Source organism: Electrophorus electricus, chromosome 18, assembly GCF_041902795.1.
Source record: "Electrophorus electricus isolate QZ-2024a chromosome 18, ASM4190279v1, whole genome shotgun sequence".
NCBI lineage: Eukaryota > Metazoa > Chordata > Actinopteri > Gymnotiformes > Gymnotidae > Electrophorus > Electrophorus electricus.
The window spans coordinates 3,058,780-3,076,853 of record NC_137514.1 but is presented as its reverse complement, the minus strand read 5'-3'; the positions used below and the strand labels follow the sequence as shown (position 1 = coordinate 3,076,853).

General features: G+C 38.6%; 2 protein-coding genes across 14 annotated transcripts; both read left to right on the top strand.

The window, feature by feature from the left end:
- The first annotated feature begins 1,542 nt into the window (after window positions 1-1,542).
- Window positions 1,543-9,669, top strand: LOC113568211 (CMRF35-like molecule 1). Of its 13 annotated transcripts, XR_014118327.1 has the most exons (8): window positions 1,543-1,746; window positions 1,891-2,134; window positions 2,323-2,652; window positions 5,287-5,428; window positions 6,285-6,409; window positions 7,372-7,479; window positions 7,926-7,996; window positions 8,367-9,669. XR_014118327.1 is itself a non-coding variant. In XM_081701626.1 (7 exons), exons 2-7 carry the CDS (start codon window positions 2,095-2,097, stop codon window positions 8,384-8,386), a joined length of 624 nt encoding a protein of 207 aa, XP_081557752.1. In that variant the 5' UTR covers window positions 1,544-1,746; window positions 1,891-2,094; the 3' UTR covers window positions 8,387-9,669. The 13 variants fall into 13 exon arrangements, 10 of the variants coding, with proteins under 10 accessions (XP_081557754.1, XP_081557752.1, XP_081557753.1 ...); XM_081701626.1 differs by lacking the exons at window positions 5,287-5,428; window positions 6,285-6,409 and adding an exon at window positions 6,866-6,945 and having other exon boundaries at window positions 1,544-1,746; window positions 7,373-7,479; window positions 7,926-7,972; XM_081701627.1 differs by lacking the exons at window positions 5,287-5,428; window positions 6,285-6,409 and adding an exon at window positions 6,866-6,945 and having other exon boundaries at window positions 1,544-1,746; window positions 7,373-7,479.
- Window positions 9,670-11,320: 1,651 nt separating this feature from the next.
- Window positions 11,321-17,302, top strand: LOC113568210 (polymeric immunoglobulin receptor-like). The gene is made up of 7 exons (XM_026996398.3): window positions 11,321-11,435; window positions 11,626-11,949; window positions 12,546-12,887; window positions 13,672-13,776; window positions 13,929-14,027; window positions 14,626-14,654; window positions 14,769-17,302. Exons 1-7 carry the CDS (start codon window positions 11,396-11,398, stop codon window positions 14,874-14,876), a joined length of 1,047 nt encoding a protein of 348 aa, XP_026852199.3. The 5' UTR covers window positions 11,321-11,395; the 3' UTR covers window positions 14,877-17,302.
- Window positions 17,303-18,074: the final 772 nt, after the last annotated feature.

Sequence of the window (18,074 nt, the reverse complement as noted above, 5' to 3'; positions counted from 1 at the left end):
GTGACTCATGGTTGTTTGCAGAAATTATAGAAATCATGAATTCAAAACTGCACGGCCAAGCTACAAAACACTGCATCAATTTCATATTTCATAATAGATCTTATAGATAAAATTATTTTTAAAAAGATACAATTCTTTTTAATGATATAAAATTATTTATTTATGTTATTGTAATGGCCCGAGTGCCACAGGGCATGGAGCAGGATTCGAATTTGTGAAACGTTTACTGACACAAAATGTAAAAGACAATGGTGGCACTCACACATAACATTAACAGTGAACATGAACACACTTAACATTAACACAGGCTATACAACCATGGATACTCACATTATACTCTGACTCTAACAATGACCAACAGGGGGATGCACTGACAGGGGGTTTAATTAGACTAACAAGCACTAACGATTAACCCTGTACAGATGTGTGCCCTCACGGGGGTGTGGCCACAAACAAGAGTTTATTGTTAAGTGTTACTGTGTCTATTCAAACCCCTGTCTGTGTGTGCTCCCTTTTGTTGGTCAATGTCACTACGTGTGTGTTAACTCCTAGCTCTGTAGCAGTAACGTTGGTTTGTGTAGTTCCTGTTAATGTGTATACGTCTTATTTAATGTTAGATGTATAGTCATGTTTACTGTAAGTGTTATGTGTGAGTGCCACCTGTATCATATATGTTTCATGTTAATAAATGTTTCAACGTCGAGGAAGTCTGTGCGTCCTGCTCCGCGCCCTGCAGCACTCGAACTCATTGGAGACCACTTCCTTCGCAATTTGGCTCAGATAAAATTATTTCATGCAACTTGGACGTGCAGATCTCTCGCTGTCTCTCTCTGGGTCAGAAGAGGACATTGGCATCCTATCATAAACTAGTTAATAAGTGGGTGAAACACTGCAGATAGAGAGACCAAGCACTGAGCTACACAACCTCTGATATCTGTCTGGAGTGGAGTGGAGCTGGTCTGGACATCTGTGATCCTGAACTCACAATGAAGATCCTTCTCCTCTTCATCCTCTACCTCATCTCAGGTAAGAACAGACACTCCTAAATCCCAGCAGTATCAAATGAAGGTTTGGCTGGGATGTTCATTTAGGGAGGAAGATTCTCCCAGTTTCATGCCAGCAGTTATGTAGTAATCTGGATGATAATGAATAAAGCCAATGTAAAGATTTTAGAAACAACAGAAGACTCTGCTTACATGTTACATGTTAATGTTACATTATTACTTATAATTGGATGGTTGCTGGTTCAAGCCCCACCAAGTTGCCATTGTCAGTTCCCTGAACAAGGCCCCTAACCCTCTCAAGTTGTACTCAGTCATAATTATAAGTCACATTGGATAACAAAAGCATCAGCTAAATGTTGTAAATGTAAATTAATAAAGCCAATGTAGAGATTTAAGAAACAAAGTTGGCATGTATTTCAGTCACAGGAGTCAACCAATAAAATGACAGCATATTCAGGAGGAGGAGTCAGGATCAAATGCAAATATGAGGAAGGATATGAAACAAGCAAGAAATATTTCTGCAAGGGTGTAAGTACACCATGTGCTGACCAAATTAAACCAGTAGCCAAACACACATGGGTGCATGAAGCGCAGATTCTCTCTGTATGATATTACCAGTGCTGAAGTCTTCTGGGTGGTCATGAGAAACCTCACTGTAGAGTAGGCACCTGGAACCCGTGTGGAGTGGATATAAAGGCAAAGATAGACAAGTACAACCCAGTGGAACTGAAGGTAAAAGAAGGTGAGTATCTTACACATTACTATCTTACTTAAAATCAAAGAAAAACAATCTTATTTTATTTTTATATGCAGTGCAGTAATTAAGGCTGGATACAGTTTAAGTTCAATGTAGTGACTTGGTAGTCAGTATGTTTGCCTCTCATAGGGTTAGGGTTTATGTCCCTATCTTGGACATGCAGATATCTCGCTATTTCTCTGGGTCAAAAGAGGATATGGGCATCCTATCACAACTAGTTAAAAGTGGGTGAAACAGTGCAGATAGAGAGACCAAGCACTGAGCTACACAACCTCTGATATCTGTCTGGAGTGGAGCGGAGCTGGTCTGGACATCTGTGATCCTGAACTCACAATGAAGATCCTCCTCCTCTTCATCCTCTACCTGATCTCAGGTAAGAACAGACACTTCTAAATCCCAGCAGTATCAATTGAAGGGCTGAGTAGGATGTTCATTTAGAGGAAGATTTTCGCAGTTTCATGACAGCAGTTATATAGTAATCTGGATGATAATTAATAAAGCCAATGTAAAGATTTTAGAAACAAAGGAAGACTCTGCTTACATGTTTGGCATGTATTTCAGTGATAGAAGAGTCCACGAGTCAAGTAACAGCAAATTCAGGAGGAGGAGTCAGAATCAAATGCAAATATGAGGAAGGATATGAAACAAACAAGAAATATTTCTGCAAGGATGAAGAAACAACATGCAGTTACCAAATAATAACAGAAGCTAAACACACATGGGTGCATGAAGACAGATTTTCTCTGTATGATGATACCAATGCTAAAGTCTTCTGGGTGGTAATGAGAAACCTCACTGTGAAGGATTCTGGAACCTACCAGTGTGGAGTGGATATAACAGACAAGGCAAAGGAAGACATGCACACACCAGTGAAACTGAAGGTAAAGGCAGGTGAGTGTTCCTCATTACTGCTCCTCTTCATCATACTACCTCTTCCAGCACGATTTATTACCAACTTCAGGGAGGGTGAAGCTCCAAGCTCTCATACAGGACTCATTATAACAGTGTGATGTCAATGTGTCTTTAGCAGGGGGTGTGGCCTCTAAAGTAGTGACTGTATATGCAGGGGGAAGAGTCACCATCAAGTGCAGATTTGAGGATGAATACAAATCCAAACCGAAATCTTTCTGAAAGACTGGCAAGGATCAGTGGTGTTTAGATCAAATAACAACAAACCCAAACAGTGACTGGACTCATAAGGACAGATTCTCAGTTCCAGATAACAAAAGTGCAGGATTCTTTAGTGTGTTTATCAGAGAGCTATCGGAGTGTTTATCAGAGTGTAAATGACACTGAAACTACAAACCTACAACACTGAAGTGAAGGTGAACATAACAGAAGGTAAAAAGCATTTCAGAGCATATTCCAGCAGCATAGGACACACGACAGGAACCAACCCTGGACAGGACACACGCACACACACACACACACACACACATGGCCACAGACATAAATCAATCTAACACATCTTTTTAATGGGAGAAGAATCACAAGTACCCACATGAAACCCACACAGGCACAGCTAGAATAGTCAAACTCCACACAGGCAGTGGCCAGGCCATGATTTAAACGCAGGACACTGGAGCAGTGAGGCAGCAGTGCTGACCAGTAGCAGTAAGGAAGCAAGTATGAAGCAGATCTGATCTCTCAATCCTAAATCCTAAAAGTCTTGATCATATGAAATGGGATAAGACTAAGCTTAGATGAGTTAACGTGTCAGATAATTACATTTATTAGCATGGAAAATGCTAGAATAACAAAAGGAGTATTAATAAATGCACATGTTGTGATCTGAATATTTATAATAGACTTTAATAGTACAATAATAGTATAATAGTATGGATCTGGCAATCAATAAGACTGGCTAAATAGGAGTAACTGGGAACATCAGTTGCAAATACCCAGAATCCCACAGGAGTGACCCCAAGTTTCTCTGCAAAAGAGTAGACAGCTGTTTGTACTTCTAAAAGTGTCAAACCTTCCACAAGGACACAACCTACCACAGACTACAATACCCATGAACCTCTTCTGTGTTGCCAGTCCCCTGATTATTAGTGTCACTTGTCTCTCTTTTTCCATATATAAACGTTCCTATTCATTCAGTCATTGTGAAATATTGTTTGAGAGTTGTTGTCTTTGTTAATATTATGTTGTCCTCCTGGTTTTTGACCTCTTACCTGCCTCTGTATTGGTTCTTCTATATTTGTCTACTGCTACCTGGATTGTGACCTCTGCTTGTTTTGTGACTATGTCTCTGGATTACCCCTGTACAATTAAAATCCACCTGTTTTCCTGGAATCGACTCCGCCTCTGTTGCACCAACTCAGACAGAAGACCTTGCCTACATGAGGAGTCATCAGGTACTGGACGTTAGCCGCTCAAGGCCAGTTGCTCAATCAGCTCCACCAGCGTCTGGATTCACTGGGCAACAGGGTAGAGGAACTCACCTGGCAGAAACAGCATATTACAGCTTTAGTTCCTTTCGTAACCGAGCTAAAACATCATCTAGCAACTTTAACTTCCTGGAAGGTGAGAACTCCCAGTGTTGTTACACCTCCTTCACTGACCTCTAATGTCTCTCCCTTTTATCTGGATCTGCTGGATAAATATGATGGAAACCCAGCAGGGTGTAAAAGTTTTTTGCTGCAAGGCTTCTTATATTTTGCCCAACAGCCTCCCTGTACAGACTGTCTGCATATCTTTGATTATAATGCTTTGGAGTGGGCTAATGCAGTATGGACAAAAGGTGGAGAAATAACAAGAGATTGTAACCTCGTCACTATTTAAGTTCATGCTGTTTTTGATAACCCTAAAGAAGGCAAAGCAAGTGGAGAGATACTGTTTAATTTGAAGCAAGGTTCAAGGTTGAAGCAAAGTTCCTGTTCTGCTGTAGATTATACCCTGAAACTTTGGCTGCGAGTAGAGGGTGCAAAGAGGTAGCACTGACTACTGCACATTGGCAGGGATTTAATGCTGAACACGTTGGAATAAGACTGCCGAGATGAGTCCAAGTTGATTGAGGAGCTAACCTCCACCAGCTGAGATGGAAGAAACGCAAGTTGGTTCATGAACTCCAGGAACCATGCTCATCCAATCACTGCCACACCTACCTTACTACCGACATCTCTGATCTGGCTCACCAAAGTACTAATTACTCACCTGATGACAATTATCTCCATTACTACCTCCCTATTTAAGCTCCCCTCCAGCACACACACTTTGCGAAGTATTGCCATTCTCATTTTGCATACTGAGCCTTCCATGTAAGTGTTGGTCTTCCTGGTTTTCAAATCCTGCCTGTGTTACAGACCTCATCTCCTGCCTGACCCCTGGACACCTTCCAGACTCTGCCTTGCGTTTTTGACCTTGGGCTGACCTGACCACAATTACCCGCCTAATTCCTCTTATCTGTCTGGGAAAGCTCCAAGCCCTACTACCTCTCCCTATGATTTCTACCTGCCCCGTATCCAAAATAAAATCTCTAAGAAATAAAACCTCTCCCTTGTGTGTGTGCCTTCATTACAGATTACAACCATCTCAACTCCTATGAGAGAAGATACTCGGGATGTATGTGTTTTATGGAGAGTCAGGGCATGTTTTATGTGATTGCCATATTAGTCCCAATAGATGCAGGACAGAAGCCAAGGAATCCTTGCACACCAAGGCAGTGAGTAACACATCTTTCCATCTTGTTCCTAGACCATCTGTATTAGAAACAGAAGTTATCCATAAGGGATGTGTTGTAATTCAAGCATTGATTGACTCCACCGCATGACTGCTCCATATGTTTAGTGGAAGGGGGTGTGCCCCCTCGAGTACATCCGTATCCTATCTACTGCAGAAAATAAAGCAATGGAGGACTATATCCATGAAGCATTAGCACAGGGATATATTCGTCCTACCAAAACCCTAGCAGCTGCAGGAGTTTGTATTTTTTTTTTATTTCCAAGGATGGAGGTCTACATACTTGCATAGATCATAGGGGGTCAATGATGTCAACATAAAGTATCCCTATCCATTACCACTTCTGCCTTCAGCCCTGGAACAAATGAGAGCCAGGTACTTAATAAACATGCTGGATTTAAGGAGCGCATATAACCCAGTCAGAATCCGGAAGGGGGATGAATGGAAGATGGCTGTCATTACCAATTCTGGACACTGAGTACCAGGTTATGCCTTATGGCCTCACCCTTTCTGTGTTTCAGACATTTATCAATGACGTGCTGAGGGACATAATTTGCAGATTTGTTGTTTATTATTCTGGTCTTCTGGTTTATCAATACATGCCTTTTGTCTCACTTTTTGCCCTCTTACCTGTCCCTGTATTGGTTCTTGTATATTTGACTACTACTAACTAGATTGTGACCTCTGCTTGCTTACTGATTACATCTCTGGATTACCTACGCCTGTTTCCTGCAATCAACTCTGTCTCTCTTCCACGTACTCTGACAAAGAAAGTGGATGATGGATAAATGAAGAACATATATCCCTATATGATGACTAAACAAATCAAATATTCACAGTGATCATCTGAAAACTGACTGCTTCTGGTACATACTGGTGTACATACTGCTGTGGAGCTGAATCAGACTGGGAATCCGATCACTTGATACAAGATCTATATCACACAGATGTTCCTGAGTAACTGGTTAGTACATAACATGTTCAGTTAATCTTATTGCAGATTTTCTTTCAGAAGGCTAAATATTCTGCCCACAACATCCATGCTAAAAAAATGTGTTTAAATAGGAAAGTGAATATCATATTAATAGTGCTTTAAATGAGGAACAGAAAAAAAGCCTGTATTAGCATTTTTATCACCGTATGCATGATGGTTTACACCGCAGAATTCACTTTCTTAGAGAAAAGCAGTCAGTATATATCAAAAAAATGTGGGAATTTATTAAATGGCTGACTATGAGCTAATTAATGTACATACATGAAGTATGTTTGACTGACATCTACTGCTGATGACAACAGTAATTATTATTATTATTATTATTATTATTATTATTATTTACACATACACTTGCCTTTCTCAGACCCAAGGACAATTTACAATCAACATTCTTTTTTTATACCCAATCAATACCCTGGTGAGAAGCAACAACCAGTGACACACAGTGTACTCTCAACCAGAAACCACAGCCCTTGAGGACTGCACTGCGCACATGGAACAGGAGGGAGGATAACACTTTTTTTTTTCCTTTGCAACTGAATGTTTAACCACTAATCTCTTCATCTCAATTAACAGAACCACAAGTGCCAGCACCTTCAGCACCTTCATCATCCTCATCCTTAAGCGCAACTGCACACACAGCATCTGAAACCACAGTGACTTCCTCTGATACAAAAACACAATAGGTGTTAAATAATGTTCCTTTTGTGACTGTCAACAATCATAATCACAATACCAATCACATCATGGACTCAGTTAATCTGTCACTCTTGTGGTTGTGTATATCCAGATGTTCCAGTTTCAGACTCATCCCCAGAGTCATTATCATGCATCAGTCCAAAGGACACCAAACCAACCATATCCCATGTGTATGACCAGGATAAAGGTTCAGTGTGACTGGCTCAGTGATTATGACTCTGCTTCCTCTACAGGAATTTCAACTTTCACTATGATCAGTCTTGTGTCTGTGTTTCTCATGCTGGTTCTGAAGGGAATTTCATACCTCATTGGGTCTATCAGAAAGAGAAGCAAGAAGCAAGGTAACACATGCACACACACTCTTGTGCACATGTTTGCATATTTATGTTCATTCTGAAAATTAGATTCACCAAAATATTTACCACATGTTCAACTGTTTGTACGTTACGGTCATAACAATTTCCAGTGTTAAAAGTTATGTTATTGGTTTTACACATGGACAGCAGGTTTGTAAAGGACAGCACATGTGCAGATCTCCATGCTCAGATATGAATACTACATATAATCTGTGTTGTAGATTAACCACATTCATTAAAGAGGGTTCATTTGATGCCAGAGGGTGTAAGAGTGCAGTCTGATGGTGCCCCCTGCTGACTAAAAATGAGCATGCATGCACAAAGCAAATGAAGCAAAGACGATGGATTCAAAATATCAAGTTTTTGACCTTCACAACTGGCTTTGGTATTTTTGTTGTAATGTTTGCATCAATGTCAAAATTCTTTCTCAGCATCATCCAAACGGCAGTCCCTTCAAGACTCCTCACACAACCAGGCAGTGAGTCATGACTGTATGACACATGTATGTTCACCCATTTCTACAGAGGACTTTTTTCTTACCTCACATGTACAAAAAAGATAAAATAAGCTTCCTTCCTATTAACTTGGTAACATGACATGATTTTTAATGGTGAAAAACTACCTTCTAGCTTTTTGCACGTTCACAGATGCACAAAATACACATGCAGACACTCCTGAAACACATATAATGAACAAAATTTTAGTACTTTTACTAACTAAGCAGGGACGTCAACCATTTCACTGCGAGTTATACTGTGTATGACTATGTATGTGACAAATATACCAAACTTGAACTTGAACTATCTTTTAACACAACCGGCAGACCATAGCTTTTATTGTTATAATTATTGATGTATTGTTTATGCTCTCAGGTTCCACTTTCTGTCTGTGACTATGAGGAGACTAAAGACACCAGAAGCCATTCTGACACTGGAGCTTCTACAGTCTACTCTACTGTTGGTCTACCCACCAAGCCCTCTTATCCCTCACAAACTGTTTAAGCTTTAGTTCAACCAGCATCATGCTCCCATGATATGGACATTTACTCCACAGCTCAATTACCCACAACTCCATCTGATTACTCAGTAAGAGGCACAATTGGCGAAAACATCTGCTGAAGGACCCACTTATACAGCAGTGATGTTCCATAAGAAAACCTGATAGTTTTAAACATTTCATTACCACAGAGACCTGTAAGAAGGAGGACGACTCATGCGACTATGCTACTGTCAATCATGACTCAGGAAGTGGTTCAGTTAGAGCTGCATGTTTTTATTGTAAATTCGTCTACTAATAGGAAGTGTATAACTTTCCCTTACTATCTCACTCATCTATCTATCTATCTTGCGTTATCTAAATTAAGCTGGAGGGTGAATGGTTTTACATTTATGGCATTTAGCTGACACTTTTATCCAAAGTGAGCTACCAGATGCTCAACAGTCAACAGTTCAACATTCAACATTTACTGATGTGATTTAAATTCAGTCCTTTATTAACTAGGTACATACAATACATTCCATATGGATTGCAGCCTATTTGAGGACTACAGTAGTTACCCACAACCCTCTATGATTTCTCACATGCTGTTTATGCTACTGCTCTACAACCATCACTCTCAGGACATTTACTGCATTGCTCGGTTACCCACATTTCTGTCTTGATTGTTCAGCAGTCAGCAGGGACGTCTGCTGAAGCTGCAGCTTATGCTACAGTGAAGTTCTATAAGAATGCAGATAGATCTAATGATGCTCTTACCAAGGAGACCTTCAAGAAAGAAATCACAATGTTTTCACCAAAAGGATTTTTTTAATCTAGATTTGTGCAATGTTGAGCTAGCAACCCTCTGTTCTGTATGGTATGATCACTGATGATTGGGTACATACATGAATTGCTCAAGTGATGGGAGGGATAAACTACTTTATGTAAATGGTTAGGTGAGAGATGCATGTTTATTTTAAGTGTTTTTATAGAGCTTAATGTTTATTTATTTTATTTTTTTTTCATGATTAGTAGCATTATATAAGGGTTCATTTGAATATGTCTTGTATTCTAGGTTGGAACAACCTATTTGTTATTATGAGGTTTTCCAGTTTTTTGTTTTGTTTTGTTTTGTTTTTAAGTTTCTTACTTAGACTGTAATTTTTTGCTTTCTGATATCTGAAAATAAAAGGTCCAAAACCAAAACAAAGCTTCAGTGCACTTCATTTTAATGTGTAAAAATCATCAGGAAATTTGAATGAATATCTAATATATACAGTCTAACACATCACCAGAAAAACAATGGAATGCAAATAGTAGGAACAAAACCAACCTGAAAATTACAGCACAGTAGAGGACACTGATCCTTTCATAATATAGCAGCATGGATATGAGAAGAATAATGATAGGGATGCACTAACATGAAAATGTAGGGCCTGATGGGATATTCAGCATGAACATGTTTAATGCAAAAAAAGTTTACAAAATTAAATTTAAACAGGGGTGTATCTTGCTTTATCCTCTATGTGGCAGTACAGACTCAGTGACACAAATGTACACTGTCATCTCTTTATTATGTACTTATCCTACAGCAATTATAAATAGACTCCCAAACATTTTATAGTCAAGTATCAATTGTAATCAAACACTGCAGGCAACTCTACTGTCCTCTGAAGCCAGGGGAATAACTCTGTCTGTGTTCTGTTTGTCTGGGTCTGTTCTAGGTCCCAGTCCAATCCTGTGATGTCACTCCAGTACAGGAGTTCCAGTCCTGGACACATTTTCTTTTTCTTGTGTGTGTCTTCCTAAGGACACTGCTGACAGACATGACCAGTAGGGACTGTCAGATGAGGCTTTGTGAGGCTTAGAGGGACTTCCACATGATTGGGCAGGTAAAAGAGTCAAAGCAGTTGTGCATTTAATGCAAACACCAAAGCAGTGACACCTGTTGGTTTGCAGAAATTATAGCAATCTTGGATTCAAAACTGCACAGCCAGACTACACAACACTGCATTGATTTCATTCTTCATAATAGATCAACATAAAAGATCAAATTATAGTCATTTATGTTATTTAGTGCTACAATAAATGAATGGGTACTGAAAAACTTGACTGGATTTTTAAAATAACTTTTCCTTTTTATATAAAAATGCAACACAAGCTATTCAAACTATTGCAACTAATAAAAAATATACTGTGAGGCAACAGCTGGATCTGCCTGTAGTTGGAGCTGTACATAAGTTAATTTATGAAAGTGTGAGGTTAAATATGAACATGTAACAGTGAATGAATTGGAAAAAAAAAAAAACAACTGAAACAGAGAAGGAAACATACACAAGTGTAAGAATAAATGCTGGTTAACCTTTTAAAGTAAGAGAGACTTGGAGAATGCAGTAAAATAAGTCATGACACATCTTTAGCCCATGAAGCTAAACATCTGTTTGTTCACTTAAATGTTATGAGCTTAAATGTTATGAAGGGCAGTGTTATGAATGTTATAAACATACATTGTATGAAGGGCAGTGGGTAGCTCAATGGTTAAGGTACTTGATGTGTAATCATAAGGTTGCTGGTGCAAGCCCCACTGCTACGAAGTTGCTACTGTTGGGTCCCAATTGCTCAAGTTGTATTCAGTTATAATTGTAAGTTGCTTTGGATAAAAGTGTCAGCTAAAATGCCATAAACTGCCAAGTTGGATGAGGTAATTGTATCTGAGCTGAGTTGCAAAGGAAGTGATCTCCAGATCTCTCTCTCTCTCTCTTTCTTACTGGGTCAAAAAAGGAACTGAACATTCTATCATGAACTAGTTAATAAGTGGGTGAAACAGTGCAGATAGAGAGACCAAGCACTGAGCTACACAACCTCTGATATCTGTCTGGAGTGGAGTGGAGTTGGTCTGGACATCTGTGATCCTGAACTCACAATGAAGATCCTCCTCCTCTTCATACTCTACCTGATCTCAGGTAAGAACAGACACTGCTAAATCCCAGCAGTATCAAATGAAGGGTTGGCTGGGGTATACATTTAGACAGGCAGAATCTCCCAGTTTCATGACATCAATTGTGTAGTAATCTGGATGATGATTAAGTCTTTGTAGAGATTTTAGAAACATCGGAGGAGTCTGCTTACATGAATGTATGGCATGTATTGCAGTGACAGGAGAGTCCACCAATGAAGTGACAGCATATTCAGGAGGAGGAGTCAGGATCAAATGCAAATATGAGGAAGGATATGAAACAAACAAGAAATATTTCTGCAAGGGTGAAAGTACACCATGTGCTGACCAAATTAAAACAGGAGCCAAACACACATGGGTGCATGAAGGCAGATTCTCTCTGTATGATAATAATAGTGCTAAAGTCTTCTGGGTGGTCATGAGAAACCTCACTGTGGAGGATTCTGGAACCTACCAGTGTGGAGTGGATATAAAAGTAAAGATAGACAAGTACAAACCAGTGAGACTGAATGTAAAGGAGGGTAAGTATCTCACACCAGTTTATTGTTCAAACTTGCATGGACGTGTTTTCATTAGGGACAAACCACATCAGGTGTGTAGTCAAAGTAATTATCTGTAGACCCCTATTAGGAACACAGTTTAGTACTGTGATTTTTCATACATTTAACCTTCTAAGGAAATGACTGCATATGCAGGCGGAGGAGTCACTATCAAGTGCAGATATGAGGATGAACAGTATACCAAACAAATTATTTCTGTAAGATTAGAAAGGATCAGTAGCGTTTAGATCAAATAACAACAAACCCAAACTGTTACTGGACTCATAAGGACAGATTCTCAATTCATGACAAGTGCACGACTCTTTAGTGTGTTTATCAGAGAGCTGAGGGTAAAGGATACTGGAAACATACCAGTGTCTTGTTACTATATCTGATCAACTGCACACCTACAATGGAGTGAAGATGAATGTAAAAAAAAAAAAAAAGACATAATTTTAAATTTTCAAAATGAAACGTGGAACTTTGTGGAACATATAAACTTGAATCTGATAATGTAAATTTCATTTACCACTGCTTATTAATGAAAATATGTACACCGTATTTTGTTCAATTTACAGATCGTTACTATGGAAAGTCCATCAATGAGACTGACTATATAGGAGGAACTGTGAACATTAGCTGCAATTACCCAGAATCCCACAGGAGGGATCCTAAGTTTCTATGCAAGACAGTGGGCACTGCTGTTTGTACTTATAAAACATCAGTTAAAGAGAGTGGAAGATGGATACGTGAGGGACACATGTCTCTATATGATGATGGAACAAAGCACATCTTGACAGTGACCATCAGACATGTAACAGGTCAAGACTCTGGACAGTACTGGTGTGGAGTTGAATCAGACTGGAAATCTGAACAGGGATATAACATTTATATCAGACAGATCTACCTGAGAGTAACTGGTGAGCAGAGTCTTGCTTTCGGTATCATGTTTGCTCCACAGGGTATGGTATCAATTATATGGTTTTCAGCACCTGAACTGTTTTATTAGCTCACCCAAAGAAAACACTGAGCGTATTGTTGCTGAGGCACATTTCTCTGAATACTGTTTGTTAAAGTTGGAGTCCAACTTCTCCTCCCTCCAGCTAATACAGTTAATGAAGACAAGCCCCCACCTTTCCAATTTAGCGATAATATTAATATTTGATATGGTATAATATTTGATATGGTAATAATAATAATACTTAAAGATTCTAAACTAAACCTGCACTAAAACTGCCACATAGAAGTGGCCAGGTTCAGTTTTAGAGAGAACAGTTAAAACCACAGAGACCAACTAGCACTTAGTTGTCGTAGCAACTTGAACAAGTCTCATGACTTTATGAAAAATTAATTGAGAACTGAAAAAACAATATTAGGAAATGTGTAAATGGCACATGAAACCACAAACACGTATTCTGGGCTTTTCCATGAGATCAAAATCCACAAACATTACAGGTCATTACAGGTCTCATAAATTTCTTTATCTTCAGTACAGTGTAACTGACACAGCTGATCTTGGTGCAGTCAGCATGATGTAATGATATACAGAGTGTTTCTTATTTTGCTAATTACATGAAGAGTGCAGTGAGCATGCTCAGATGAAAAGGAGCTATGGGTGTCAGAGCAGTTCACATCGACCACATAGAGCTTGGCTAGTTGTTGATAATGAATTGTTTATGAAACAAGTGCAATTTATTACCTCAGGTGTGTACCCAGTAACTCCATTAGTGCAGTTATCCACGTGGTCAGCTCACCACTCCCCATCACCTGCTCCTTCAATCCAACCTGAACACAGAGACTCTCCACCAGGTGAGACCCCTCTGTCCCTTCACACACCACTCTCTTACACCAATATTATTAGGCTTCATCACATGGTTTTACAACTCTCTCTTTCTCTCTCTCTCTGTGTGTGTGTGTGTGTGTGTGTGTGTGTGTGTGTGTGTACACATTTCTTTGTACAGCATTTCCTGGTCTGGCCATGTATTCCTCTATTGCTGTCAGTCTAGTGTTGGTTATAGCTGGTGTGATTACAGCAATTTACTGCAAAATAAAGAGAAAAGGTAAAATACACTTCAAATTGCAAACATATGCTGAACTACAAACACTAGTGCACATGTAATGCAAACATGTGGTGAGTTACACCACTGGTGCAGTGGGATTCAGTTTTACTGCCACACAGTGGATTTTAAGATAAAACCATTAGTAGATTTGAAGTGCAGAAGGTCCATCAATGCATGGGCCTTTATGTGAATACTCAATGAACTGCATATTCCACTGGAGTCAGAGTTCAGAGCCAAAAACACTCCAACAAAAACACCTCTAGACCAATACTAGTGGGGAAGGCTATATTAATACTCAGTGCACTGATACTCGGTGCATACTCGGTAATACTACTCAGTGTGTTAATCATCAGAGAAGACTGGAAAACACTGGAAAAGACTATTAATCCTCAGTGTGTTAATACTCAGTGTGTTAATACTCAGTAGTGTTAATCCTCAGTGTGTTAATCCTCAGTGTGTTAATCCTCAGTGTGTTAATACTCAGTGTGTTAATACTCAGCATGTTAATCCTCAGTGTGTTAATACTCAGTGTGTTAATACTCACTCAGCATTACTACACCTCTACTTTTTCTCTGTTGTCCTCATTTTCTCCCTGCAGAACCAGAGACAGTAACACAGTCTAGAGAGGTGAGTACAAAATATGATCATATGATTGGCTCCAGTCATTCATTGGGCAAATATCTATTTCAATATGTAGATTAATATCTACTTTTAAATGTTACTTGTTTTCACCCCTTTCAGATAAATGAAGATTATGTTAACATCCTAACAATTTCTGCTTTTCAACAACAACAAAAAAAACAATCAGAGTCTGTCTATCAGAATTTCAGTCTCAAATGTAACCATTAAGATTCAGTGTAAAATCAAAAAATTCTGAGCACAGAGACTAACCGTATCTATTATCTGCATCACACCAACATAGTCTAATGAAAGTGGGTCTTTTAGATACAAGTTTGAGAAGTTACCTACATTTAACAACTCACCACTGTTCAGCTGCTTGTCTATATATTATTTGTACTTTACCCATAATGTGTACATTTGTCTAAATATTATATGTACTTTACACATTATGTGCACTTTGTCTTTACTCTGACTTATTATTTATTATATGCAGCTGAACAGGTCAACAGGTCAACAATGTCATGTTAACATTACACATAATGCGTAAAGTACATATAAAGACAAACATACACATTATGTTTAAAGTACATTTATAGACAAACTTACACATAATGTATGTACCAGTCAATGTTATGTAAAATGATGTTGGTTGACACCAAATGTTTACCTTAAATAATATAAACAGTAAAATGTTAAGGGGGGCTTACGCTGTTAATGTCCACATGCGCTAAACAAAGGCAATCGTGCCATCTAGTGGAAATGTTCTGAAAATTAAAACCCTGTTCTTGTGCAGCAGGGTGCAACCTATCTGTAACTGGTTGTACTCTATCTATCTATTGGGGTAATGTGGATAATTTGTTCACCACTTTTGTGTCTGTGCGCTTGTTCTATATATCATTGTTATACCTCACAAAGTAAGCAGGTAGACAGTATACATTTTAAATTTCATTTTAGGTAAATAATATGTTGATAAAATTATTGTAGCGAAGAGCAATGTTTCATAATAGGTATATTTCATGAATTATTTCAACTCTGCATTGTTTTTTTGTTTTTTGTTTTGTTTTGTTTTGTTTTTTTCATTTTTTAGATCTTTAACATTTGTGCTAATGACTTTACTCTGAGTATCCTCTAGATGGAAGTAGAGCTCTTTTACCACAACAAATCTGCCATATCGCTGATCCTTATTTACACTGTCAAAACAGACAAAAGCATGCTAATACCTGACTATCACTCCTATATGAGCTTGTTGTATATCCTATCCTAAAATCATGTGTGGATTTTAATACAAAAAGCAATGTATAAAATATAAAATATTTAGAATATATAAAATATAAAATCACATATGGATTTTTCTTATAGAAAAATACATTTTTTATATACACCAAACTCCTCAGACCATGTCTTTATGTATACAGTGACATGGACTTGCTGGAACAGGAAGGGACCTTCCCCAAACTGTAGCCACATGGCTACATTTACATTTACATTTACAGTATTTAGAAGAAGCTCTTATCCAGAGTGACTACAAAAGTGCTTTGTCATTTACTCATAGAATGCATCCTAGCCAGTACAGTAGGTTAGAGTCCAAACTACCATTGAACTAGATTGCTGTTTATATACCGGAATCAATGCTGATGCCTAGAAGTGCAAAACACCTATAAGCTCTATCTCAGACAACAATCAGTGTAATAAACAATACCCTACAATAAGTACTAGAGTTTCAGTTAGTCAGTGGTCATTTAAATATTCCACAAATAGATGGGTCTTCAGTCTGCGTTTGAAGACTGTTCACTTAACTATTAATTATTAATTATTAATTATCCTGTGGTGTGATTGGAGAACATATGCAGATAAACAAAGTGACCATTCAAAACCACAACCACAACCTGTGAGTCCTCAGCAGAAACACATAATTTAGTCTAGAACCAACTGCAAGACCTGTAGGACAGAGTCCTCTCCGCCCAACAGTGACACTGACATGTGCACATATTGCCTGATAGGCTGGTCTTGTTTTACATTAAGGCTTTTTTAAATCAGGGGCCGCACTAGGAATCTTTGTTGTTTTTCAAAAGATTGCATCCTGGCCGTCCAATCAAAATGCTTTAGACTGCTTTGACTGCTATAGGATTGACACATCTATCATAGTCATCTGCTGTATAGCATAGCAGTTTAATTTTCATATAAACTTTTATAACTCAGTAGTCCACAGAATATGACAATAAAAAAACAAAGTATGTTGTGCTGTTGATATTTGGGGAGGAAATCTGTCATTTCGCTTGATCCCCTAGTACACTACATTACCCAGCAGGCTGTTTGTCACCTGGCCAGCAACTCATCCAACCATGGATGTGCCATCAGATCATCATCACCAGAATATTGAATTCACCTGTGTTTACTCAGGAGTGTGTATATAAGCCTGTTTAGAGCTCCCATACATTGAGAAGGATTGTTTTTAGTATTATCTGAGTGTACTGTCCTTGATTTTGTGTTTCTGATTTTTGCCTGCCCTTTTTTGGATTTTTCTGCCTGGTTTTGGATTGCTTTTCTGGTTGAGACACAGACTGTTTCTTCTCAATGATTCAGATTAACACCTATTTTGTCCTTTTGGTTTCAACCCCGGTTTGTTCCGCTACCACTGTGTTGAACTCCAATAAAGCTCCTGTTTCATATCCGCGAGCATCTGACTTTGCCTGGCCCATCACAAAATCTTGAAAACAATAAACTTTAGAGTAGGACAGGGTTTGGATTTGACAGCTCCATTACATCACTTCATATCTGACTGACTACTGCAGTTATGGAGTTTATTTACTTGTGATTGCTTGGCAGTGTTACTGATTGAGTAAGATGTAGTTTTAACAGTTAGCCATGTTGCCTTTTTGAGCAGAGAGCATTTTTGTTAACTACTGTATCTACTTTAGGTATCAGTGTCAGGACCATCACAGGAAGTGCATGCACTGTTGGGCTTCAATGGTAACATGGACATGCTCACAATACTGCTGATAACATGCTTGTGGTCATCACAGTGACGCAAAGCATTCATAATAGACAATCCAAACACAAACTGGACTGAAAGGCTGTGTTCTTTTGATGTAGGCTGATATTTACCACTTCCAAATAACATGTGAACATGTGGTGTTCGTCTTCTGGATATCAATCACTCTTCTTAAATGCAGGTCATTGAGGAGATTGTCCATTTATGTTGTTGTACACTTAGTGCTTCACCCTGTGCTGCCTAATGCTACCTTTCAATAATTTCATTACTAATATGAGCACAGGCACATTTATTACCTTTGGTTAATTTGTCAGGCAGAAATAAATGCACCTGTGATAAGGTCGGTGGAGTGATGCAACAGTGCTGTGACATTTTAAATACAGTGGTGCTGCTTTAGTTCTGAACCCATTTTGGCCTAAAACAACACTTGCAGT

What these genes read in the sequence shown, in the direction of transcription:
- LOC113568211 (XM_035534575.2), top strand. Translation starts at nt 2,095, where the DNA reads ATGAAGATCCTCCTCCTCTTCATCCTCTACCTGATCTCAG. An exon ending in GAAACTGAAGGTAAAGGCAG is followed by an intron (nt 2,653 to 7,371) that starts GTGAGTGTTCCT and finishes CTTCCTCTACAG; the next exon opens with GAATTTCAACTTTCACTATG. An exon ending in AAAGAGAAGCAAGAAGCAAG is followed by an intron (nt 7,480 to 7,925) that starts GTAACACATGCA and finishes ATTCTTTCTCAG; the next exon opens with CATCATCCAAACGGCAGTCC.
- LOC113568210 (XM_026996398.3), top strand. Translation starts at nt 11,396, where the DNA reads ATGAAGATCCTCCTCCTCTTCATACTCTACCTGATCTCAG. An exon ending in GATCTACCTGAGAGTAACTG is followed by an intron (nt 12,888 to 13,671) that starts GTGAGCAGAGTC and finishes TTATTACCTCAG; the next exon opens with GTGTGTACCCAGTAACTCCA. An exon ending in CTGCAAAATAAAGAGAAAAG is followed by an intron (nt 14,028 to 14,625) that starts GTAAAATACACT and finishes TTCTCCCTGCAG; the next exon opens with AACCAGAGACAGTAACACAG.